At 40.3% G+C, this 26,783-nt stretch overlaps 1 protein-coding gene across 2 annotated transcripts; it reads right to left on the bottom strand.

The window, feature by feature from the left end:
- Window positions 1-270: 270 nt before the first annotated feature.
- Window positions 271-26,783, bottom strand: VSTM2A (V-set and transmembrane domain containing 2A). 2 transcript variants are annotated; one of them, XM_059395783.1, is made up of 5 exons: window positions 26,227-26,783; window positions 24,243-24,409; window positions 23,007-23,057; window positions 19,610-19,946; window positions 271-786 (listed from the first exon to the last, which is right to left on the bottom strand). In XM_059395783.1, exons 1-5 carry the CDS (start codon window positions 26,303-26,305, stop codon window positions 698-700), a joined length of 723 nt encoding a protein of 240 aa, XP_059251766.1. In that variant the 5' UTR covers window positions 26,306-26,783; the 3' UTR covers window positions 271-697. The 2 variants fall into 2 exon arrangements, with proteins under 2 accessions (XP_059251766.1, XP_059251767.1); XM_059395784.1 differs by having other exon boundaries at window positions 693-908.

Genomic DNA, 26,783 nt, shown 5'->3' with positions numbered 1-26,783 from the left:
ATGATAAAAATCAGCTTGCATGAGGGTCATAGTCTATCTACTTTGAAGTTATATCACACGTACTATAAGCAATTTACAGAACTTGTCAAGTTTGCATATACAGGAATTGCAAAATGAATTAAAATACATCGAAATATAGAACACTCAAAATGTATTTATAGAAACCTCCCAGGATTGACAGGGATTGGCCGTAATCAGCACTTGCCACCATTGAAAAAGAACTGTAATCAAGAAAAAGGAAAAAAAAAATCCAAGAAAAAAGAAAAAATTTTAAAAAAAAAAACCTCTTTTATTACGTCTTATTTAAAATAACGTTCTCCTTGTTGACTCGCAGTGTTGACGATTTTGTTGTTGCCCCAAACTGGGGATTTTGTTTGATGATAGTTTGTGTTCTGTAGCTTTTTGATTTCTGTTTGTTTCCTGAAGATAATGTGTCTTTTAGTAGGAAATCCATAGTAAATATTTGCTATACCGATGATGTTCAGGCCAACCCCTGAGCAGTCATTGAGATGATGCTTTAAGTAGCCGAAGGAAAAGGAAAAAAAAATAGATCTTGCTATTAGAAAAAGTCCTATCACGTCACACTAATTTTCTTGAAATAAAAGATCAGTGATTTGCCCAAGAAAATGTTATGAACAAAGCGTGTGATAGCCTCTTCGTTTATGCTTCCGGAAGCAGGCGCTCCTTGGGTAGGTAATTAGAGAACAGTGGGTGCAGAGTGGTGCTTGGAGTTTAGGGTCAACTTTGCTGTCCGCTCCGTAGATTTTACAGGCGATTTGCTCTTTGCTTTAAGAAGAGAAAGTGATATTGGAAAAAAGTCAGCACTTTAGATTAAAGCAAAGCACCCTTCACAAAGCCACAAACAAGAAGCAGGACAGAAAGTCCATGGCTTGTAGCTATCCTCGCACCTGCGGAAGAAGTTATAAGATATTCGCTCATCTTGAAGATTTCCAATGCTCCTTATTAGGTTGTTTTAAACACATACATATATATATTTAATTAGCTGCCAGCTTGGCTCTGGTGCTCACATGAATGTCTTGGCATGCACTGCAAATAACAACACATACAAAGAATTTCAGTCCCAGAAGTTGGTCTTGTTTTGTTTTGTCTGTTTTCAAACAATGCCATCCCAGGGTTGGGAACACTGAGAGGAAGAAATCCAAATGCTCTTCCTTTAAGTAATTCTTTAAGGATCATTCACTATAGTCATTTGGCTATTCCTCTATTGGTACAGAGAAAACGCATCCCCTGTTTGACTACTGCATAAGCATAAAACCAAGGAGTATAACCAAAACTGAGAGCAGCAGGCTTCTCAAGGGCAGGGAGAATGTGTTCTGGGATGGGTGCATTAGGGCATTTTGTTTTAGAGAAAGATATTTCTCAATTGTTTACTCTTATTTATTTATTTTAAAAAATTTTATTTATTTATTTGACAGAGATCACGAGCAGACAGGGAGGGGGGGAAGCAGGCTCGCTACTGAGCAGAGAGCCCGATGTGGGGCTCAATCACAGGACCCAGAGATCATGACCTGAGCCGAAGTCAGAGGTTCAACCCACTGAGCCACCCAGGCATCCCTCAAGTGTTTATCTTAAAATCTAAGGAAAACTGAGTGCTATCAAGAGTTGGAAATTTTTGAGAGAGCTTGAGGACACTGTAAGGGAGAGAACTAAATTGTGTTCTTGCATTTTCTTCATCATACATTTTATTCAGTAAGCTTCTAGCTATTACTTATATATTAAATACCTTTATTTGTAAGAAAACAAAAATGTGATGAAGCTCAAAGAATTTCTTTTTTGGGAGGGGTCTTTTTTTTTCCTTTCTTCTTTTCCTCTTCTTCTTCTTCTTTTTTTTTTAAATTGGAGATAGATTGAAACAAGTTGAAGGGGTTAAAGGTATGGAAATTCAATCTTCTGAATATTTCCCCTAAGTCATATTCAGGTCCACATTGCCAAATGATAAAAATAGAGGCAAAAACACAAGCTCTCAAAACATCACTGCAGAATAAACATTTGGGGGTTCTAAGATGGCCATTTAATAGACTAGCATTAACTTTGTTGTTGTTATTGGTTGTTGGGTGTTTTTTGTTTTTGTTTTTGGTTAGGTTACTCTGATTGTCAGAGTTTGGTAGTGAACAAACTGATTGTCTTTGTTTGGTAGGGAACCATATATTTAACACAATATCTCCTCACAGATACCTAATGGCTGAAGACCCTGCAGTTAATGACCAGTCTCTACAGGGCACCTTCATTCACGTCGGGTAAGAATGTTCAACAATACAAAGGTGATAGTAGTGGTCATGTGCAGCTCTCAGCACAAAGTTCATGCCAGGGAAATATACACAATCTATGTAGAACCACTACCATCAGAACTTTCCAAAATTAAATATATAATCTCATTATCTTTTGAAGAGAAATTCTTTGACAGAATTCATTTAATCAAAAACAAAGGAAAGGAAAAGAGAAAGGAAGGAAGGAAGGAAGGAAGAAAAGAAAAGGAAAGAAAAAAGAAAAAAGAAAGAAAAGGGAGGCAGGGAGGAAGGAAAAGAGAAGAAAATGATTGCATGGCTCTTAGAACAGCCAACCGCACTTGACACAAAATATGTCTGATATTGAGTAAAGGTTTAAAAAATGCTGAGAGCAATCAAAGCAAGCAAAATGATTCACTCTTCAAAAAAGATACTTTGTGAAATAATCGTTTCCTTTTCAGTGTGGGCATTGGGGATTAGCTCGCACTTGCCCCCGTCATAGACCACCTGCCCCTTCCTCATATAATCAACCCTTCATAGGAATTGCCTGAACCCCTCATTCCCAAGAGATATGAAGGGAACAGCTACTTCATTTGGACCCAACATTTCCAGCCATACTATGTCCAGCATGTGCAAGTTAAAACAAAGTTGACATAAGCAGTATAATCGGAAAGAAACCCAATTCTATACGGTGGAGAATATTTTAAGGCTCCTAAAATTTTGAGCTGCCATCAGATACACAATACGCCATTGTGATATAGCACTTTTTTTTTTTTTTTTCTGGTAATCATTCATCCACTCTAGGTCCATGCATTTCCTGGCATATTCTATTAAATGAAATGTATTTCTGTCAGGACCATTATAAAGCTTCCCCCCACCCCAATACATTAGATTCTAAGGCAATTTTATCATCAAATCACTGATTGTTTTTCTCTACTTTCTGTTTTAGGTCTTGAATGAAGAAACAGGGACTCCTGTATCTTTGCAAACCCAAAGGCTTAGTTAAATCTAAGACTCTGAAATGCTGTCATTTGCCCTGTGTTCTTTTAACAAATATTCATCATAGGCCTTTCCATTCAGATATACACCATTCTGAATATTACATTATTATCAAACATGTTATTATACTCTATAGAAAGTTGTTTTTTTTTTTCTTTTTTTAGTCAAACTTTGGTCACTCATCATACTTCATTCTTATCTTTACTGATAGAAACATGTTACTTTTGTGAAATAATGAGAACCAGGACTGAAGCTGGGAGCTCTGAGTTCCAATTTCTTCTGCTGCCTCTCATTTCTAAGATCTCAAATAAGAAACACTTTGTTCTACATTTCCTAAATTGAGCATAAACTGTTTGTGTAATTTTTTTCATATTAGTATGGCAGACATTGTGTTAGCTTGCCTATTTTGCTTTATTTGGTTTCTTTTGTCTTATGCCCAGGCCAGGCAGGGTGACCTGTTGTTCCCTAATAGGACCACGAATTTAAGCAACTCTTCCCCTCCAATAACCTGCATCCGTTTTGTGTGTTCACCCCAGCCAGTCTCCAATGGCCTTAACACAGCCTACATTGACTTGTAATTCATTACATCCATAGCTTATCTCACTGATTACACTGTATGCTCCCTTAAAGGCAAAGGACAAAACTCGAGCAATTTTTTAATGGCTCTCAATGTCTTTGACAATGCCTTGAGAGTTTTACAACTTTTGCCCCTTACAGAAAATCTCCTATGAAGAAGATGGATACTATTATCTAAATTATGTGAAGAAAATGTACAGATAGCGTGCCCAGATGAAGAGCAGCCTAACAGAACCTAGACATTTCTCTCGGACTCAGAACGCCATTTCAGGATGTCCTTTGACTTCTGTTTAATAATGATGACTTTCATTTGTTTTTATGCTTACAGATTTCCACAGTGCTCTCCCAGGTGTAATTCTCCAAGCCTTTGTAACACAGGAAAGGTATTTTCTCCATTTTGCAAATGGAGAAGTCTAATAATCTTCTTAGAAGTCTAAGGACTGCAGAAACTTAGCTTCCAGCTTTCCGCTCTTCTTATACCTGATGCAACAGCCAGTGTCACAGCCCCTTCACGGAGATGTGGAAACGCAAGCGTTTCTCAAGAGGCTGACTGTGATAAAATAGAGTTTGGCTAAGGAGAAATATGAAAGAAGAAAAAGGAAAAGGAAAAAGCCTCAAACATTTTTATCTTTGCTATCACTATTACTTCAAAGAAGAACAAAAAACTCCATCTGTTGCTTTAAACAAACCAACATGCAAACGAACAAACAAAAAGCAATCAGAGAACAGGAGTGAGACCGTGGCATCCTGCGCAGCCCAGGGGAGATGGGCCATAGTTATCCCACATCGCTAGAGCCACTGTCTCGGACAGATCAGTCCTGCATCTCCCTGCCTCATTTCACTCAACACCACTTCCCAGACTGCGAAGTCCGCCTTGCCCCTCTCATCTGTCTGCAGGTTAGAAGAACTTAGTTCCCTTTTACGACCTTCCTTTTGAAACGGTTCCATCTGCACTGCCATTGCTTCCCAGCGCCCACGGTCACGAGGCTGGAAGACACTGGGCTTGTTTAACAACGTAGCAACCCTCTCGTTCACATCAATTTCCAAAATGACTAAGACACACCGGGCATCTCCTGTGTGGCAGGAAGATGTACTCGGTAATTTGCATACATTGTCTTAGTTCATCCGCTCCACAGTTCTGTTCAGTAGATGCATAGATCAGGAAAATGTAACTCAGTGACATGGAGTAACTCACCCTAAGTTACCTGGGAACAGGTAGTAAAGTGAAGAAATGCAAGTCAGATCAACTTAGAATAAGGACAGGCTTTTTAAAATAAAATTCCCTGAGGCAAACGACCATGCTCCATTGTCTCCGCATCTGTTAAATCAAGACATGAAGCTATTATTTGAACGTACACTAATGTTTTCAGAGAAAACGCACTGGCTATAACATGCTTCAGAGAAAAAAGAAAAAAAAAAGATCTAAAATTTCTTTTCCCCAACTCTGAGTTGATAAATATGCGATACAAAATCATCAGACTTTTTTTTCCTAAACATTTATAAGATGTAAAGTTTGTTCTGCTCTAGATGGTGTACCAAATGTTGTATGACATCATAATATTTTGAAATTTTCATACCATAGACTTTTCATATCATAGACGAACATAAGTTCATCCAAATTCATTTAAATATTTGAGTAGAAGGTCGCTCCACCATCCTTCCTATATGTCCTCTTCTAAGAACTTTTTTTCCAAGCTTTCTATTCAGTTTGATAGCCTAGGACTAAGAAAGTGGATTGTTTTATAGCACGACCTCAATGTAGTGATGGAGTGAGACCACCGGAGCTCTGGTCTACCCGGAAAAAGCATCAAAAGAGGATATGGGTATCGAATTCAAAGAACTAAGTGGAGCATTTAGACGACTATCTGGAAAATTTATCCTACCTACACTATACCAGCTCTTCCAGTATCTGCTTTCTCGTGGCTGTGAATATTTTCTGATAGGTAAATCTCCTGTGTGAGTACAACTTTTCACTGGCTTAGATACGAGAAACAATTAACGCAGGGTCTATAAATTTGGGTATAATTCGCTTCTTTTTTCCTGTTTGAGGAACTAGTGGAGTCAAAAGGAACAAAAAAAGAGAAAGAAAACAATTTCTCTCCTGCTGGGTCTCCACAGTCTCACTCCAGTGTCTCTATTTTATAAAAGTATTAGTGAGGCTTATCATCTGAACAAACCCAAAACTGGAAACGCTCTGATAATAAAAGAAGCAACAGTCAAATAATTTTGTCTGTATCGAGGCCACGTATATAAAGAATGGCATGTCCATTACATCTCTAGGAACAGACAGACCTTTTGACATACTTCTCTTTTATTAAGGATGTCAGCTTTAAGAAATGAGAATGGCTATGTGGGAAAACTTGAGCTAGCTTTTAATGTAATTTTTATTCAGGTGTGCACATACTAAATCACTACTGAAGGGGAAAGGTCAAATAATAGGATGATTTTATCTTATAATTTTTTGAAAAGAATATCTTTTTATTAGAATTCCTAGGGATCCAGTGCCAATTTCTTCCAGAAATCCATTTTTTAAAAGAAGGGTGCTTCATTTTGACCTAATACATAAATTGCCTATTTTATTGTGCCCTGGCATGCTGGCAGCAGCTATATAAATTTCCTTTTCTCTTTGCTTTCCATCAGCAAATTTACACCTCTGTTCAAGTCATGAGGCCTCTTATTGTAGCTGAGGGAAGAAAAAAAAAGTGCAGTTGTCCATGTGCACAAAGTCTAATTGCCAAGGTGCATGGCTGATACACCATTCACCACAGAATTTTCCAGACTCGGGCTGTGGCAGGATATCAGGGTTTCTACCTTCTACAGTGACCTGAGAAGGAACAGGAAAATTGATGGCCCCTCCCACCTAAGGCCATCGTGTGTCTCAAAATAATGCTCATTGTGACAGTCATCCAAGTAAGACCGATCTTGGTGCACACAGCTTGAGCAAATATTTCATGAACACTTATTATTTCTTTACCTCTGATTGTGGTCTCATGAAGTTACTAGACTCGTTTTCCAAATTAAGGAGCCGAAGCTGTTAAACCTGCGATATGTTCAAGTTTACCCAGCTAGTAGGAGGTGCTGCTGAAATTCAAAACCAGTCCGGTTTCAGTTTACAAGCTAACAACATGCTTCACAATTTCCTCTGGAGATTCTTCATGCCTGCAAACCCTAGACTCTCAATTCTGCCTGTTGGAAATCTTCGATAATATGAGCTGCTTTGACAAAATGGAATGGAGACCAATATAAATTAGTGGAAAACAGAATGTTTCCAGAGAGTGAAGTTTTTAATACCGCAAACATTTAATAACTTCTTTAATGCATGGGTAAGAATGATTTATTATTAGCACCACATGCAGCAGCACATAAATAAATGCTGCTCGGGTCTTTGCAACTATTTACTCGTGGATTTTAACGATGCCTTCTGCATGTGTGTTTACATTATTAATTGGCATTGTCTTTATTCATAATGCAAAGGTAGATATTAATCCACATCTTGTTGGAACGGTCACAAATTCCCTGTTAGGGACTACACATGCCCTGATGGTATTGTCCAGCAATGCCAAATTTCTCAAAGGGCTTAAATAAGCACATTCAGTGTGGGGAGTGGAGGGAATAAGGAGGACAACTGGGGTCAATGTAGGATGCCTGTGTCCCCATAGCAGGCTGGACCAGTGAGCCCTGAGTGGGGACACTCACCAGTGAGAACGTTCATGGGAACTGCACCAGGGTGAGAATTACTGGTTGCTGAGCGGAGAGGGAAGCGAGCTGTATTTTCCTATTTGAGCCGTCACTCACTAGTTGGAGAAGCAGAGGATCTCTTTCCATCTACAGTCTTGCTGCACTGTGTCATAGATGTCCCTCTTCAACATCAACAGAGAAGAATCCCTCATCAAAGAAAGAAACACATCTCCCATTTTTAGAGACATGGCAAACTGAGACACTCAGCATAAAGACACAGAAGTAAAGGAAAGAGAAGGAAAAAAAGTTGCAAATCAGTGATTTCAATTTTCACTGGTCTTCATATGTAAGTTGAAAAGGAAAGACAGCAACAGAATTCATATAGTAATGTGCCTACATTTAAAAAAATTAATTTTAATTGTTCAGCAGTGTTTGTTTTTGAGGAAAAAATGAGTTGAGGACCTAATTCCAACAGGATATAGAAAAACACCAACTGTATAGCTTCAGAAAACACAGTTATTTTAACATAAGAAAAATGTTTTAAGGCTTTACCCATACATTTTCCAAATTTGCGCCAATACTTGTACCTTTTCCCTTAATCCTGCTATCTCAAAATTATCTAAATTAGAATGTTTTATACATGAACTTCATAACAGAAATGACCTTAGCCAGCAGAATTAAGTAATTAACAGTGCTGACACAATACATATATATATATTTTTAATCCATATCTTTTCATCCAGACATGCAGATACAATAAAAGTACATAGTTGCCCCAGACTGCTCATCAAACTTCCTAAACATAATGTGATATTAAATATGATTTTAAATAAATGAATATTATTATTGTTGTCATGGTATGCAATGAAGGGTGACCCAAGTGTATTCTCCATTAATACTCAGCTGTCTGGGGTTGTTTTGTTAGAGACTGACTGAATTACATTAGAATTCATGTATCTTCTGAGCAGTGGTATTTTCCTAAGTGGTTTGTACCATACATAAACCAAAACATCATCACCAATCCTTAAGCATCTATTTAACCCTAATTATATGCTGAACACAACATTAGATACCACAAGAACACCAAAAATATCAAGACATAGCTCGTATCTTCAAAATACTTATATTTTCAGGTTGTTTGAAATCAAGTTTTTACATTCTCAAGGTTTTTTTCCTATTTAGTAGTTGTGTTTCTATGCCTTGCTCCCTAAATGTTGTATTTTCAAATTAACCATTTACAATGCTAAGAGAAATGAGAAAATTAATAAATTTATTTAATCAGAAAAATTAAAACTCAAACGTGTTCCAGATGGCTGAAGGAGATGCTGCTAAAAATGTGTCTGTAGGGCGCCTGGGTGGCTCAGTGGGTTAAGCCGCTGCCTTCGGCTCAGGTCATGATCTCAGGGTCCTGGGATCGAGTCCCGCATCGGGCTCTCTGCTCAGCAGGGAGTCCGCTTCCTCCTCTCTCTCTCTCTGCCTGCCTCTCTGCCTACTTGTGATCTCTGTCTGTCAAATAAATAAAATCTTTAAAAAAAAAATAAAATAAAAAAAATAAAAATGTGTCTGTAAAATAAAACATATAAATAACACAAGAAAGAAATCAGTCCCATACTAGGCTCCCCTCATTTCACAATGTTTCAGACCCTTCTACTTTAACATGAAGCGTGATGGCATTACTTCATCTTTATTAAAATGCTCGTGTCTGTGAAGGTGGTAAAAGTGCTTCACATAATTTCTTACTTTTTATCTTTCCAATGGTCCCACAGTTATCAGCTTTGTGGAATGAGGAATCCTAACTCTTAGTTTTACAACTTGCTTTAATTCCAGCACTAAGAGTTTAACCTATATTGTTTTTTTTTTTTAAATGCATATAGGGTTCTAAGTTCATGCAAAAATGCTCTCTCAGACTTTTTAAAAGACATATTAAATAAAACATAACTATCTTTTATAAATATTCCAGGGTACTAATTTTCCTTGACAGTACCAATGACTGCGCCATTGCTCACAGCTTTGCACTCCCTCTGAATCCGGGGCTGAATGAGTCATACTAGTAAAAGGAAAAACGATTGCATGATATTTAATTTATGGACTTTACATGTGCTCGATTAGTTTAATCAGAATAAGGTTGTCAAGATCACACTTATTATATTTAGAAAAACAAAAAGAATAATTTGATGGTCAGATTCTCCATCCAGCTTCCAGTAAATAACATAGTGTTCTTAATTTCAATGCCATTAGCAATTTCTGAGTACACCACTTTCATAGCAGTACATTTACTGTATATATATGCACACACGCATACATGTATATGTAAATGTGCACATGTGTACATACATGTGCACGTGCATATATTTTTAATTTGTCACGATCTCCACAATCACACCCATTATTTTACTTTGTCTTTTTAAATTTGTTGAACATATTTTATTTTTCATTAGTTTGTTTTCTCTCTCATGAGCTGTCATTGGTCTTTTTTTTTTTTTTTTTTTAAGATTTACTTATTTTTAGAGAAAGAGAGAGTATGTGGTGGGGGAGGGCAGAGTGAAATAGAGAGAGAGAAACCCAAGCAGACTTCCCACTGACCGTGGAGCCTGACACCAAGGTGGGGCTTGGTCTGACAACCCCGAGATCATGACCTGAGTCACAATCAAGAGTCAGATGCTTAACTGACTGAGCTACTCAGGCAGCCTTCTTATTAACCTATCTTTAAATCTGGGAAATTTTAAATAATGGTTTTTTTCCATATAACAAAAGCAATGAATTATTATTGTATAAATGTTAATTATAGACCCCAAATAAGCAAATAATGAAAAATGAAAATCATAACATCTTGATGTTTGATGTACATTTTCATATCTTTATCAGTTTTCAACACAAGTATCTCAGGTTGATTTAACCTGAGATATTGTATACTATATTTTTTACTTTAATGTTTTGTATCCTCTATTTTTCACGTCTTCTGTATTGAATCTTACCTAATTTCATTAAAACTTGATTTTAGAACCTGCATAATATTCGCTGCATGATTTTAATATTTTAACATACTGGGGCACCTGGGTGGCTCTGTCCTTAAGCATCTACCTTTGGTTCTGGGTTCTGGGATTGAGCCCCACATGGGGCTCCCTGCTGAGTGGGGAGCCTACTTCTCTCTCTTCCACTCCCCCTGGTTGTGTTCTTGCTTTTGCTGTTTCTCTGTCAGAAAAAACAAACAAACAAACAAACAAAAAAGCAAAAAAAAACACTTAAAAATTTTTTTTTAACATATTCGTTAGGTAGGTCCCTTACGTTTGTCTATTTGCTGTTTCGGGAAGGCCTCTGTGGAAGAGCATCTCCCTCATGCGCCGGGGCTTGTTTCACTACTGATCTTTCTGGGATTTCCTCCCAGGAACATCACCTCAGGTATGTGTGGGTCACACACAGTCTAAAGCCCTGTGACCGATCTTTCCAGATAAATGTTCCTCCAGAAGGAAAGTACCAATTCACCGTGCAAGTAAGCATATAGCAAAATGCCCGAGTCTCTAACCTTGATGATACACGTTGATTCTATAAACCTTCGCCAAGATTATATGTGTCAAGTTTTAACAAAAAGACTAGGGGTTTGACTGTGACTGTATCAAATCTATAAATATTTTTGAAAAACCTGACACATTTAAAATTGGAATTGTCCATCCCAAAACATCCATATTCATTCATTTATTCAAACCTAAACCCTCTGAACAAAGTGTTCTAATGGTCTTCATATTTATTTAGACTGCTTGCGATTATTTTTTAAAAACCTAGATATTTTATACTTTTTGATCTTGTTACTATTGAAAGTTATATATTAAGCCCCAAATATTTTCTACTTCAGTTTTGCTATCAAATAGAGAATTGATTTAAGTTTATTATGGCATCTCTAAGTCATTGGAATGGATTACATAATCATAGCATATGTAAAACTAAGGTTATTTTCTTCTTTTCCCACGTATTAGACACACATATTTCCTTGTCTGCTGTATCACTTTTCACTTAAATATGATTTAGGTAAACAAAGGTTTTAAATTACTTATAGTAAAATGTTCTTTTCACTTGTATATTTTGTAACTCTAAATCTTCAAAGCCTCAGGGCCCCTGATTTTATGCTAATCTTTCTCTGATTTTTCTTTTCTGCCTACCTCTTTAATTAATTTGAGTTCATTTGTATACATATCATAAATTAGAATATTTCTTCTTGTCATTTATTAATTAAATCCTTCCTTAATTCTTATTTTTTTTAGCTTATCAGATATCATATTATTTTACATAATTTGAGAGATTTCCAGGTTTATTTTCTTTCACCTCTATCCATATTTGTGTTCCTTTATTACCCTTTTAAATCATAGCTAATTAATAATATACTTTAAAATCCTGTAGGTAAAGAGGAAGGAACCAACCATTGCTGAGCTAACTCTTTGCCAGGTTACCTCTGTTAGATATTTAAAATATATCATGTCTCTTAATGCTGGAAATGGCCCTTATGTGTTAAGATGTTTTATAAATTAGGCTCTTAAGGTTCAGAGATATTTTGTACACAGCTCACTTGGCAAACAAGCTGGGGCTTATTGGGTTTTAAATCCATTTTGTTTTTTTCTTTTTAAGGCTTTTAACTGTTTTCACTTGCTTATGTTTTCAGATGTATCTATGGTCATTTTATGACTATAAAAGTTCTGAGGGTCTTTTTGGAAAGCTTGAATTTAATTAAGTTTAGCCAGCGAGCACAATTGTGATTTCCAAATATGGGGTGTTTATTCAGGCCAAACAGTTCAAATTCTTAACAGTCCTTTGGAATTTTATTACACTTTACAGTAAGAATCTAGTTACAACCTTGGGCAAGACAGCTGGTGGCTAATATATTCAGTACGGTTATATGGGGGAGAATTTATCATCAATTAATGGCACTGTGACAGAAGTAAAAAAGAAAGTTCTGAAATTATACATGATAAAACATAAGCCAGGAATGAAGAAGACTCAGTCTACCTTCTTCAACCCCTCACCTACACACACCCAGTGAGGAAAATACTCACCACCGAGGAGCTAGGTGGTATAGACCACTTACTCTCAGCACCTCATTGCTCCTAATAATAATCAGAATAATAAAAAAGCATATACAACAATATTAATATAGCAGCCAGTTATCATTTATTAAGGGCTTGATCAATGTCGAGCTCTCTGTACATGGTTTCATTTAATTCTCAAACTTGATGAGGTTTATACCATAGTTCCCACTTAACACATGAGGAAAGGGAGACATGGCCCGCCGCGCGTGATGGAGATAACTTGGGAGGGGCCTTCCTCCTCAGTTGCTGTGTCTAGGGTCCTCCAAGGCTGAAATGAATGCACCTGTGGTAGGCTATAGGGGCAGTGGTGTTCCTTAGGAGAAGGGACTCTCCTCTCTTCTAGGATATGTGTTATTTTGACCAACAGAAGCTAGTCTTCCAGCAACTTCTCAAACCTTTGGTTGTCTATGCAGATAGCTGCTCCCCTAGCAGCTTTCTGAAATCTCAAGGAATCATCAGAGACAAGAGCTTACAACTCTGGCAATGCTTTATGTCTCTTCAACTACAAAGCTCCTGAGAACCACAAATGCACCCTAATGTGGCCAGGGGTGCACCGAAAAGCCCTTTCAACATATAGCTGGGCCTAGGTTTTATGGATTCAGCTAGTTACTCAATTTCAGCGAGTTAAATATGGTTTGTGAGCGAATTTAGCCAGTGTGGACTTTTAATCTACTTAATTCTGGTTCAAACACAGCTCTAGCAGATCCCGTGGACTGTATTATCTAAAGCACTGCCTCAAATCTATTTTTCATCTTATTCATAGATGCTTGATTTACATAGCAGCCATTTAACTGATAGAATTACAGTGATCAAATTAATTTAACCTGTGTAAGCAGCCAAGTTGGATCATTTAAACCAAAATCAACATTGAGGTCTAAATTATATTATTGGCTCTCTACCTAAATGTAACTCACCCTTTCCTCATATTTTAAATGAGGAAAACAGCCTCCTGCAAGACCCTCGGCCCTTCATCGGACTCCCCACCCCGCGCCTGCCAGCTTTGAATTCTGTTTCAAGACCATGCTGGCTAAATCTGGTCACTTTTGGAAAGCAGCCATGTTGATCAACCGCAGAGGGACTTGGGGAGTGCCTCCTTTCTAGTGGCTGTGGCAATAGCTGCCTCTCAATGTTCAGGTTCACCTCATGGTGAAAACACAATAATCATATTTTGGAGTTCAGTGAACCAGCATCCCTGCTGAGTGACTAGAGACTCTACACATAGAAACATAACTACCCCTTAGCCACAGCCGATTTTCTTACAAGGGCCGGCTGTTGATCACAGGAGGGAAGAGAACAAATTCACAAAAGTCCACCTCAATACCAGAAAATAAATAATGGCAAAAGACCAGTTTCTATAAAAAAGTGTTTTGTAGCATCACACGCATGCCTGCGTATCTCATAATAAATGACACACATTTTTTCCTTCTCCATAAGAACTTTTTAGAGCTAATGATTTTCATAAATTGCTGCACATAAAAATGCCATTTCCGGTTCTAGATTCAGGGGCTTTCATTTAAGAGGTGCTAGGTGGAGTCTTAGAATATGAATTTTTAACAAGCTTCCTGGTGAGTCTGGCTTAAGTTGTCTGCAGGACACTTTGAGAAACAGTGTTCAGAGTCTCCGTGAGTTTTGAAATAGTGGTAGTATTTATGCAAATATAATTATAAGGATAAAAAGATAAAAACAAAGATTTATTGTCCCTGTCGTTTTCCTTTTCTCCTGCAAACATGAACTCCACTTGAGGAAACTTGGTGGCCCTGGGTGGCTCAATGGGTTAATCATCTGCCTTTGGCTCAGGTCATGATCCCAGAGTCTTGGGATTGAGCCCCCCCATAGGTCTCTCTGCCCAGCAGGAGCCTGCTACTCCCTCTCCCTGCACTACCTTCTGCTTATATACTCTCTGTCACATAAATAAATAAAATCTTAAAAAACAAAACAAAACAAAAAACATGAACCTTAGTTGTTCTAGGAACCTGGAGGAATACAAATGCAAATTGTAGTGTTTGTAGCCTTGAAGTCATCCTTGGGTGACCAACTACCCCAAGAGCCAGAGAGGGGGGGCTTCCGGGGGGATTTAGGGTGAAATCCTAAGGAGGAAAGCCCTCAGGAAAACTTCCTACACTACAAGGCACACCAATGGCTTCAAAGGAAAAGTAAACAAGTTGCTGCCAAGCCCTAGAGGAAGAAACAACCAATTCTAAAAGGATTCGAGGAAGGTCTATAAAATCATTTGCATTTGAGGGGAGCTCAACTAAGAGGGAAAGACCCAGGCAGAGAAAACACGTTTGCTAAGTCTTAGAGGTAAAACAGTATCCTGAAAACTTGAGGAAATACGAATTAAGAAGATTATGGGCGTGAGGATTGGGAACTCCGGAGAAATGAGGCTGGAAATTAGACCAGGAAAGTTTGTGCGGTTTGGGAAGAGTAATTATTTCATGCTTGCTCTGTTGTGGTCTGTTTGGTGCATTAGAACTTAAACGAGCAGTATCAGGAGCTGTTGCAAGAGATGAGGAAAGTGGGACAGAAGGTCTAATTCATTGTGGTCACCACAGGAAGAGGAAACAAGAATGTTTTCAAGGTTTTCACGAGATCTGTGTTTGCATGTGATGATTAAGAGAATTGGGGAGCACCAGAGGAAGAACGTTTCTTTTTGGTGAGGAAGCTAAGAAACACTCAGTTTTGTGTATTTGTGTTCAGGGGACTAACCTAGACCCCCTTAAAACCTTGTACCCTCAAACTATATATATATAATATGTATATACATATATTTTTAATCTCTCAGGAGTCAGTATCAGCTGGGCTCAGCTGAGCAGTGCTGGTTGACAGAGCAGCAGAGCTGAAGTTCAAGGCTGGGCAGCTCGGGCTTTTCTCTGTAAGGGGTCTTAGGGTGCCTGCACCTGGTGCCTGGCTTCCAAGAGGTCACAGCAGATGCTGCCCGCTTTGGAAAGGCTAAGTGCGGACTTGGCATTGCGTTACTTGCACAACATTACTTCATACCCCATCGTCAAATTGGCCAGTGAGCGGCCCAGGGTGGGGGGACAGGGGGACACCCAATGGGTGCAGCCATCCCTGCCCTGCCCCAGCGCCTGTATAGAGGGCATGTGCGGAGCTGTCCTGGGGGACCGTAGGGAACCCTGGCCTGGCTCTCCGGAGAGAAATCAGAATTGGAAACGTGAGTGGAGGGACTTCGTGGGGGAAGTTAGCAGTGGAAATCTTCAAAAATGGATGATTGGAGCAGGGAGTTAAGATTGCAACAGGACTCCATTTAAGAGAGGCTTGGGCCCATTTAAGAGAGGCTTGGGCGGGGACGCAGTCCACAGAGAGGTTGAGCTCTAACAGCCCGTCAGGAGGACGCAGGAGGACGGACGCTCCCAGCAACCGCGCGGAGGAGACGCGAGGGAAGGAGGTGCTGGGAGTGGGAGTGGGAGGTGGCGCCCCCTGCCGGACAGGAGGTGCGGCTGGGGGAAGCACGTGGGCGCGGGACGCAGTCTGGTTTGCAGGTTTTCCAGGGCTTGGGGAGGAGTCAGGGGCAGGGAAACAGGAACACGGGGAAGACGGGAGAGGTGGCTTATCGAGGGCACCTCCGGCTTCTGAAAGGGGGATGAAACAGGAAGACACAAGGAGAGGATGCTCTAGTATGGGGAGGGGAGAGGCTCAAGTACATGTGCGTGTTCCCTGTGAAGGAGGAACGGAACCGCTCCCGCTAGGATCAGGGCGTCCTCCTCCTCTGAACATCTACAGGACTTTCTTCTCCTGTTAGTAACGCGTGCACGAAACTGGAGACCGTTCAAAAGCACTGGAGATGAGAAATCAAGGGGTGCAAAAGCCAAGTTTTGTTTATCATTTTTCCTCATTGTTTTGGTTTTAACTGTGGAGTATCAAATGAATTTAAAAAGAGATGTCACAAATGTTAACAGTTTAAAGCAGGAGGGTACAGTCACATGCTCACTAACTTTTGCAAAAATACTGGAAAATATATGGGACTAGCTATATTAAATGATAGTTAAATCTTTTCTTTATCTCGTGGTATATAGATGGAAATATTCTTTTCCCATCTCTCTTTTTTTTTTGGGGGGGGGTGTAAATTTCTGCTTTAGGAAAACCGATTAATTATATGACCATTTGGACGTTATATATATATGTATATATACCAAATTACTTTCAGCTAATACTTTTCCTACATAGAGACAGAAATTCTTGGACAGAAAAATACTGTGAATTAGGAATTGAGCAATTCAGCCTAAAGAATTTAATGGACTAAGTCTAAGATTATCACGAAGATAAAAGGACAGATAAACCAGACTTTTGTAACACATGTACCAGGAATGAAGCATTCCTCCTTGCAACAAGTGAAAACAGACAGAAGGCTACTATCAGGGGTGCCTGGATGGCTCAGTGGGTTAAGCCTCTGCCTTGGGCTCAGGTCATGATCCTGGGGTCCTGGGATCGAGTCCCGCATGGGGCTTTCTGCTCAGTGGGGAGCCTGCTTCCCCTCTCTCTCTGCCTGCCTGTGCCTACTTTTGATCTCTGTCTGTTAAATAAATATCTTTAAAAAAAAAAAAAAAGACTACTACCACTCTTGGCCTGTAAAAGCAAGATTTTAATTTTTATGTCTTCATCCTGTCTTCCCTTTACTAGAATATGAGGGAAAAAAAGATGCACGACCAATGAAATTTACAAATATTTTGTTTGCTCACAAATAAAAATATACACTCTTGGAAGAGCGGAAGTATGTCTCCCATTTTTGCATCATTGTGCCTGGCATAGAAGCTCTCAGAAGGATGGAGAGTGACTAAATGAAGCATGAGTATTGAAATCAGCTTTATTTGGGTATAACCTGAAATATCATAAAGCAAAATTATAAACCAGGATGCAGGTATTACACTGAATCTACCCTATACATATCCACCCCAGAGACTGTATTTTATACAATAATTGTGCAAGCACAGAAACTTACACATGGATAGGATGGGTGGCTGAGGAACCTCAGCTTCTGAACTAAAAGTCAAAAAGCATTACTAAATGTATTGAAAATATCTTTCAGTATTCATTGGTAGAAAAAAATAGAGGTTAAAGATTTTGATTTATTCCATATTGATCTTTGCTGTAAGCAGATAGCTTTGGATGCATATACATTTTCATGAAGTCAGCACCCCTTCTTCCATCTTGCTTTAGAGAAACCAACAGGGAAGGCTTATGGCATATTGGAAGAAAAGCAGTGATTTCTATTTGAAGATTGCTAGAGGGTATCAAGAGCTGTACCATTTAGCTCCTATCACAACACCAAGAAAAATATGTTAAAATAGCTATTTTTAGCATACATTATTTCATCCAAAAGTAAATAATGTAGAAATAGGACATTTCATTCTATGCTTAGAAACCTCTACTGGAATGGGTAATCCACTTGATTTTATTCAATGAAACAGATTTTTGATATCTGGTTTGGATATTCTTGGTATGCTAATAATTTAACTTTCATGATTAGGAGTTCTCACCAAGAAGATCCTAAACTGTCTGCTGAAGCTAATCTGTAATTTTGCATATAGTATCTGGCTTCTTTTTCTTTGTTGTTTTTGCATGAGGAAGAGGGGGACAATGTCTCCAAAAACACTGAATCTTTATCAAACATGACTACAAAAATTCTAATCATTAGGTGCATATATAAATATAGTTCTGTGTGCTGTATATGTCTAGGTGGACATACATGCATATAGTATCTATGTACATATACATTCTAGCTATGGTTTTGTTTTTTAGCTTGAAAAACAAAAATGATGATAAAGAGGAAAATGAAACAAAGCCACACAAATTGAGCCTTAGGGAGGCTAAGAGACTAAGCTACTTATTTATCAGATTGGCAGAAACTGCCATGACCAAGGGATGCTGGGATGCCTGCTCACCTAAATTTAAAGGCAATGCAAACTTCCAGGGACCCTTAGTCAATCTGTCTCCAAATCATATCCATTAGCACGTGATGCACGAGTAGGAAACCTAGGTTGGCACATATTATTTTAAAAGTGCTGTTCATAAACAAATATCTTATATATATTATATATGTATTTGAGATCATCCTAATGAAATGACCAGGTTTTTGTATTTAATGGCTAAAGTGACATTGAACATTAGCAATATAATTTTCTGTTACCAACAGTAGTATCAATAATTCTTCGATGATAAATTGTAAGGGTGAAAACTGAAAGAAAGATAAATTAAATATTTTTATGCTCCCTTCATCCTGTAATATTACGTCAAGTGTTTGAACAAAATACAGAACAGTCACAGGGTCGGGCAGGGTACTGCTCATTCCAAGAAGACTTTATCCCACATCAAGGTTAGACCTTCAATGAGTTTCCATTGGCTGAGTGATTGCATAAATTAATGCCATTCAGAACAGCTTTAACTTGCACAGCTGACTTTGGAAATGTGTGACTAAGCTTCTAAATTGGCATCGAAGGCACATTTACGGGAGCTGCCTTATCTCCGCACCACTTACTGCCTTTCATCCCCCCTCACTTCCTCCCATTATCATCATCACTTTCATCACAGGCAGCTGAAGTTTCCCCTTCAAAATCAAAAGCCCTTGGAGAACAATCCTGCCTTAAAGCCATGGGCTGCTGAAAATGTGTTGTCTTTTTTATTTACATTTTGATTAAGTGAAAGTCTCTTAATTTGGGCCATTATCAATACATAAATCTGTAGAGAAAATGAACCAGCATTTATAATGCAACCAACATTACATGATTTACTGACCTTATAATGAGTAAATACAGAAGGGAAAAAAAAAAAAAAAAAGAAAGTCCAGCTCTCAGGTCCCCTGGACATGAAGCACTGTCAGCAACTAACAGGGCAACTCACATCCTCTGTGAAGGCAAGCCTTAAGCTTCCTGTGTCTCATCCCCTCGTTATTTCAACTGACCTAGGTCTCCAATTTTTAAAACCATCGCACATAATACATTTGTCTACTCTACTTGACCAATCTTCCTGTGGGAAGGCTTGTGAGTGGTAAAATGAAAGGCTCAAAATGGGTTTCCATACCTGATTGTGGACTTTGTTTGGGGATTTTGGCTACCGCTTGAGGGCTGGAGGTGGAGTGCATTCGCTGGTTGGCCGAGCTGTGGATGCTGCTGGGAATGGCCGCGGAGACGTTCTTGCGAGGCTTCATGTCTTGTAGCCACATGGGCGAGGCTTCGAAGGCCTGCATCCTCCTGGCGTGGCTGTTGGCATTGACTTTCAGGTAGGCCTGGGCTTTGTGTTCCTGTAGCTCTCCGTAATTGGCATCTGTCACCCTGCATTCATATAAACCTTCATCCTTTTTCCTCACTTTGGAAATCTGAAGCTTGTGAGAGATGTCATTGCCTTGGACTTTCACTGTCTGAAAAATTGCAGGTGGGGAAAAAAAATAAAGCGCTACATCAAACGATTTTGTTCCCATACTCGCTCCCCAGCTTGCTAATGTTGGAAAATTAAAGGGTCTTAACAGCCTCAAAGCCACAGTCAGAGAGCTATTTATTTTCTCAACAGTCAAATCCGAAAGTCATATTTATCCCATTGCACTAACAACCGGCTTCACAAAATCACGGAATAATTAGTTCAATCCAGTCAGCGCCAGATTCTATTGACCACGTGGTCCCCGTTTCCCAGGTTCCAGAGGCGGTCCTGCCATTTTCCAACCACGAGATTGACCTCTGCCTGGAGAGCTCCGTCACATGAAGCACAAACAGAATATGGTAAATGATTTCGTTTATAAAGCCTCTTTCCTTCACTGCAGGCAACAACGAACTCTGAGAGATCACACAATTATTTGGTTGGTCACAACAGAGTTCAAGAATGTGTTTTGATCCCCACACGGGATGCCTTACTAAAGGTACTGACAAAGTACCTTTGAATATTAAATATTCTACTCAAATGTTTGGTGCAGTCTTACCAACAATCATGGGGTGGCATGGCTTAAGGTACAGATTAAGATAACCTGGAGTCCTATGGTCAGAGTACGTACCCTCTGCCATGGCAGGGTCTTTATGCCACTGGACCTGGAGGTGCCATCAATCAGACACTGGTCTGATTTTCGAAATTATAGTTGGCTCTCTTATTTCGTTTAATAATTTTGATGCTAGATTAATAGCAAAATTATATATAAATATTAAAATATTATATATGTTTGTATTATGTGTAATATACATATACACATATATATCCATAAGCATCTTTACCAGAACAGTTAAATTTGACATATATCATATATTATCCATGATTGACAGGATGATGGATTTCAAAAGACTCTTAGGATTCAAGGATGTGCATGATTTTGAAAGACAGAGAAATGAAGTGAAGAAGACATACACTTTCAAATGGCTGTAAGTAATTAAGAAAACTTGGGAATTGGTCATCTGTTTTTTACATACAGAATTGTATATACAAATATTTATCAATATTTGAACCATAACCATAGCCTATATTTATTTGTATGTGAAATTACATATTAATATACCCATACTCTGAAAATAATGGGGATTAATAGTTTCAAATAGTCTCAGTTGAGTTTTCTAATAAGGTCTGAGATAGTTGGAGTAGTTGTATGATCATGATTTTACAGTAGAGTAAACTGAGGCTTGGGGATTTGGGTCCTGGATTCTCAGCCTTAACTGTACATTAGAATCATCTAGGGAGCTGTTAGAAAATGGTTTCATTTAGGAGTGTCTGGGTGGCTCAGTCACGTAAGCTCCGACTCTTGATTTCAGCTCAGGTCATGATCTTGTGTGTCATGAAATCGAGTTCTACAACGGGCTCTGCAATGGGCCATTAGGGCCTGCTTAATATTCTCTCCCCCTCTGCCCCCCTCCCTCCCTCTCTCTCCCCCTCTCTAAACTACTACTACTAATAACAGAAAATGACTTCATTTGGATTAATGTGGAAACATTAAGTTTGCCTCTTAAGGAGGCAAAGCTCATATCAATATTTGATCAAAGCATTCCTGAGAATTCTAAGTCAACAACTGTTGGTTTAAGACACATGACCCCAAGGTCACCCTATTAAACTTCTTTCTGTCTCCGTCTGTAACTAGAACTTTTGCTGATTCACTAGACTTTATGATCTTTTATAAAGAGAATACTGTTAGTAGCTATGTACATGATCACGTTATCTTAACCGTATGGCTTCCTAGTTCAGGATGTGTGAGGCTCTTCCTTATTGGTCTTTGGAGGATACAGTCATGGCTGAAGGGTGAAGCATGAGTAGTAAGTAGAAAACCTCGTCCCTATATATCTATAAAAATGAAATATTTAAGATCAGTATTGTCAATAATTGATTTTACCAGTAAAGCCTTTCTAGCACTGTATGAAAACAATAATTTCTGTAATATCATAATAATTGAATTGAAATAGTCTAAAAAGTCAGTGAGTTTATAAATATAAATTGTAGTTTTTGTTTTATGTCTTACTTTTGTTTGATATTTATACATTTATATCAGAATTTGGTTCTGTTAATACAATATATATTATACTTTTAGTTGTTATGTAACTCCAATCATATACCACTTTTTCACTGTTGTAACAGCTCCAGAATAAATTTTCTTTTTTAATGAAGGTCATTAGATTTTTAGATTCCTAAAATGAATAAATAATAGGAATATATATTTATGCATATATTTATAACATATGTACTAGGCAAATGCACATTCTGAATTAATATGACTATTTCATTCCTAATGAAAACTTGCTTACTATTTATGAATTAGTTAACCAGTTCTATCAGTATAAAGGGATTCTAGGAAGTTTCACTGGTGGTATAGTAAAAAAATACAATTTTCTTTTTATTTCTAATTTCACATAGAATTATTAAAAGTCAAAATACATCTCTATATTTTCAATAGGCCAACCTCCTCCAATTATGTTTTATATTTATATTGCCTTATGGTTTTATATTTATATGATTTTTGAGCATTGTCAATAGGAATGAATCACATATGAATCACATTGAAAATTCAGTTGTTTTCAATACAATTTCAACATAATTTTTTCCTGCCTAGAAAGATTTTCATAAGTTAGTGTTTTACTTCTTAAAGGATAATTATTCTTATGGCTTTGAATGAATATTAATATTGCAGTCCTATACTCCTACAGTTATGTAAGTGCTAAGAAGAGTAAGAAAAAAATGTCACACTCTTGGCTGGCAAATAATTCTCTAGTAATTGTTTAAATATTTACAATATTGAAATAATTTTATTGTATCGACTCTGAATCTGCTTCAATTTTTGTGTGCCCAGTGAAGTAAGAAAGAGAAAACTGGACCTTATCCTGCGTTTGTGAAATTGCCTTTTCCCGGGACAGTAGTTAAAAAGCTCTTAAAAACCTCAAATTCCCCAATTTTCAGCTTGGGCCTGCCTGGCAGCTGACAAAGGCGCGCGTCCCCTGTCGCCTGTCGCTGTGATACTCACACTGATCTTGGTCCCGTCGTTGTCCGGGTCTCGGTCGGGCACCAGCTCCACCTGCGGGAGAAGGAGACGATGCTCAGACTCGGGACCCCGACGGTCCCCATCCTGATCCGGAACGCAGCCGCACCGAGCCAGCTCGGTGAGCCTCGGTGAGGCTCGGAGAGGCTCGGCGGGACCCAGTCCGGGGCAGTAGGGTGTCTCAGTCGGGGTGATTTAGGAAGGAGACCGACCAGGACGCGCGCAGCCCCGGCCCGCGGGTCCACAGGTCCCCGGCTGAGGCCCGCGCAGCGCGGGGCGGCAGGGCCGCGCGGGGGCGCTGCCGAGTCGCGCGCGCTGGATCCGGACGCCGGACACGCCGGGCCCGGGAGAGCTGGACCGACTCCCGGAGGGGCGCGGGCGCGAGTGGAAGTTTGCGCGGACAGGAGTCTGCGTCTTTGCCCGGCCGGCCTCCCCTCCCTGGGGTCTCTTCTCTCCAGATTTCTTTGTTTCGCTTGGACAAGTCCGCAGGGCCTTTTGCCGAACTGTCCGATCTCGGCTCCGACCCGCTCCCTCCTCCTCTCCCCGCTGCTGCCCTTTCCCAGCCCCTACTCCTTTTCTCCACACCTCCCCTTCCTCTTTCTCCCCTCCCCTCCGCCCCCCTTTCTAGTGTGTTCGAGAGTAGCCCCCGGTACCCTCCTTAGCTCACTCCCCATTGCCTCTACCTTCGCACCTCCCCGCCTCTCTCCGCCGCCCCTCCTCTCCCTTTCTTACCCCCTTTCCCTCCCTCCAACGCCCACCTCCCCTTACCCCTCCTTTTCCCTCTTCTCTCTCCCCCTACCCCCAATCTCTTTTCTTCCAACCTCAGTGGTGAGAACTGACGTGTGTGTGTGTGTGTGTGTGTGTGTGTGTGTGAGATGGAGACACAGAAAAATCCCTCCCGACCCCGTCCTGGAAGGAGGACAGAGGGTGTCTTGGGATGTAACAACACAGTAGTCGCCTACTGACAGCTGGACAACAGCTTGTACTAAAAGGAGGAGGTTATTCCCAGTTTTAATCGGGAAACACTCCACACCCTGACTTCCTCCATGGTTTTAACGTAATGCCACCAGGACACATTCCGGCTCACTCCCTGGCATCAGTCACGGCTAAGAGAGCCAGGCGGGTCCCCAGGGATGTCCACTACCCCTGGGTGCACCTAGAAGACTAAGGGAGTGAGTGGGACAGACGCACGGTGCGTTGTGGACGACGCGACTCCACTACCTGCGCACCAGCCACCTCGGCCCCGGGCTCCAGGTCCTCGGGCCCCCGCAGGAACCACCACTGGATCTCCAGATACACCGAGGCAGAGCCACTTTGGAAAGCACAAGACATCTCCACATTCTGCCCCTCGGTCGCCGTCACGTTCCGCGGAAACTCGGTAAATTTTGCTGCAAAACAGAAATGCATTCTTTTGGAATACCACACCACTCTTGTCAGCGTCTCCTTCCTTGAGAGCTCGCTATTTTTCTTGGACTTAAAAAAAAAAAAAAAAAGGCGACAAAACCCCTCTGTGACTTCTCGGACGTTGCCTGGTTCCCCAACCCTCTTTCCTTTGCCTCATTCCTGTTCATTTTTGGTATCATGCATAATAACTTTATTGTTGATGAAGTCCAGAATAATGGAAAGGTTAACAAGCTTGCCAAATAACTCATCTCTGTTAGCCAAGATGCCCATGGTTAGATCCATATACCTTTTGTCAGATTGCAGCATTACCCAAAACTTACAGAGGGATTCAATGAGCTACATCTTTGGTAAATCCGCCAAGCTGATATATAGGGAGAGCTTCTTGCTCTAAGTTTCTAGACAATCTATGACTAACTCATTGTTTCAAGTCATAGAGAATGGATCAGGATTACCTGTCAAAATGCACATGCATGATCTATCAAAACAATCATTAGCCATTGTGATTTTAAGGCCACAGCAGTGAAACAATTTGCACACTTTCTAAGCTGTGAACATTTCTTTCTTTCTAGATTAACCTTCATAAGTGTTCTCGTCAAGCTGAATGGTAAATTGGCATACATCATGGCATACAAGGATCACACACCTGGTTTTAGTTCAGAGTAAAGACTGTATTGTAGTCACCAGAGATTTTTTTTTTTCTTCAGTCTTTTCACTATCAGTCTTGACACTGCCTGTCTGCAAATTCAGAGTTAAGGTGAAACTCACAAAAATGAAATGTTCCCTTACTCTCAAAGGCATTTCTTTAACATGGAATGCTCTGGGTGGTTGTTCTTCTCTTGTCCAAGGGATTCTTTGTGAAGAGCTGATGTTTCCCTAAAAGTAATCTTGGAAAGATTTGTGGCTGATGGAAGTGCACAGTTACAACGCACACTCGTGGACAGGAGGACTGAGGGTCTGCAGGACTGATTCAGGGTGGATGCACTTCAACCCCACTTTTTAAAGAGAGGCATCAGCAGTGTGTCTTTTCAAAATTTTAGGAAATATCAAAATGATCTCAACTGGCGTGGAACTGTTTTTGTACTTAAAGGAAGTAGCAGATGTTAAAGAAGGCATTCTGATGTGAAAAGGACTTTTCTGTTTAAGCTGGAAGGAGGACTATGGCATTTCGGCTTGCAGAAGTGATGCAGTCTTTTGGCAGTAGAGATGTGATCTGTTCATGGTGCTGAAACGATCACTGCAGCCTGCGAAGTCCGGAACAACTGGATTCAGCAGGCTGCCGCCGCCGCTGCTGCTTGGAATGCAAGTCGTGCCTTTTTATGGGTCCTCAGAGGAGTCTGTCCTTTGATAAACACACATGCAAACGAAGTCGCAAGGACCCAGAAAAAGGAAACTAAACCAATTCTGCCTACACTGAGGAGGACTGGCGATGGAGAGCCCCCCGTCCCCAGCTCTGTTTGTTTGCCATGATTATGTATGCATGAGTGGTTACCCAGTGTATGCACACATACAGAAGGCACACACACACACACACACACACACACACACACACACACCTGTGTTTGCGCTTACCCAGGAACCCACTTCATTGTCAGGAACCAAGTAGATTTGCTCTCAAATCTAGCCTGCCTACTATTTAATAAACTTTAAGGAAAAACGCCAAACAGAACACTATTCCACTGTTACTTGCTAGGACTCTCACTACATCTGCTTGGCCGTTCTTTGAATATACAGAACGCGCGCGCACACACACACACACACACACTGCAAGCAGATGTATATTTGCCAAGGAGCACAGACTTACCTTGAGAAGACAGCCCTTGTTGTACATATAAAACGGAAAAGAAAACAAATCCAACATATGCCAAAAAGATCCCCATCATTCCAAAAAGGGGAGGGGGGTCACATCAGTGAAGCCAACAGCCAAAAAGCCCCAAAAGAAAGGAATGCAAACGTCTCAGAGGCTCCGTCTCAGAGCCCTGCGCGCGACACTGCAAACATCCTGCTGCTCGCTCCGCGAGGACTGGCTCTGGCGAGAGGGGAGTGCAATTCGCGAAGGTTAAAACCAGCTGGCTCGGATTCGGAGAGGCTTCGAGTCCACACTCGGGCTTGCAACGCGGGGAAGTGGCTCCGCGGCTTCGCTGCCTGCTTTCAGCTACCTCGCAGCTCGTCCAACGTCAGCCCGCTGCTCCGGCTTGCGTGATCACTGCCCTCCCTAAACGCCGAGCCAGCTCGGGAAGTGGGGAGTGGGCAAGAGGGGCGGGCTGGAGGACTTCACCGGGCTCGCCGCGCCGCAACTTTTCCCTCTAATGGCTGCGATGATGCCTTTAACTCTCTGCGCGCCGGACGGCTCCCCACCTG

The sequence above is a fragment of the Mustela nigripes genome, chromosome 4 (assembly GCF_022355385.1).
Source record: "Mustela nigripes isolate SB6536 chromosome 4, MUSNIG.SB6536, whole genome shotgun sequence".
Lineage (NCBI taxonomy): Eukaryota > Metazoa > Chordata > Mammalia > Carnivora > Mustelidae > Mustela > Mustela nigripes.
This window is presented reverse-complemented; position numbering and strand designations above follow the sequence as displayed.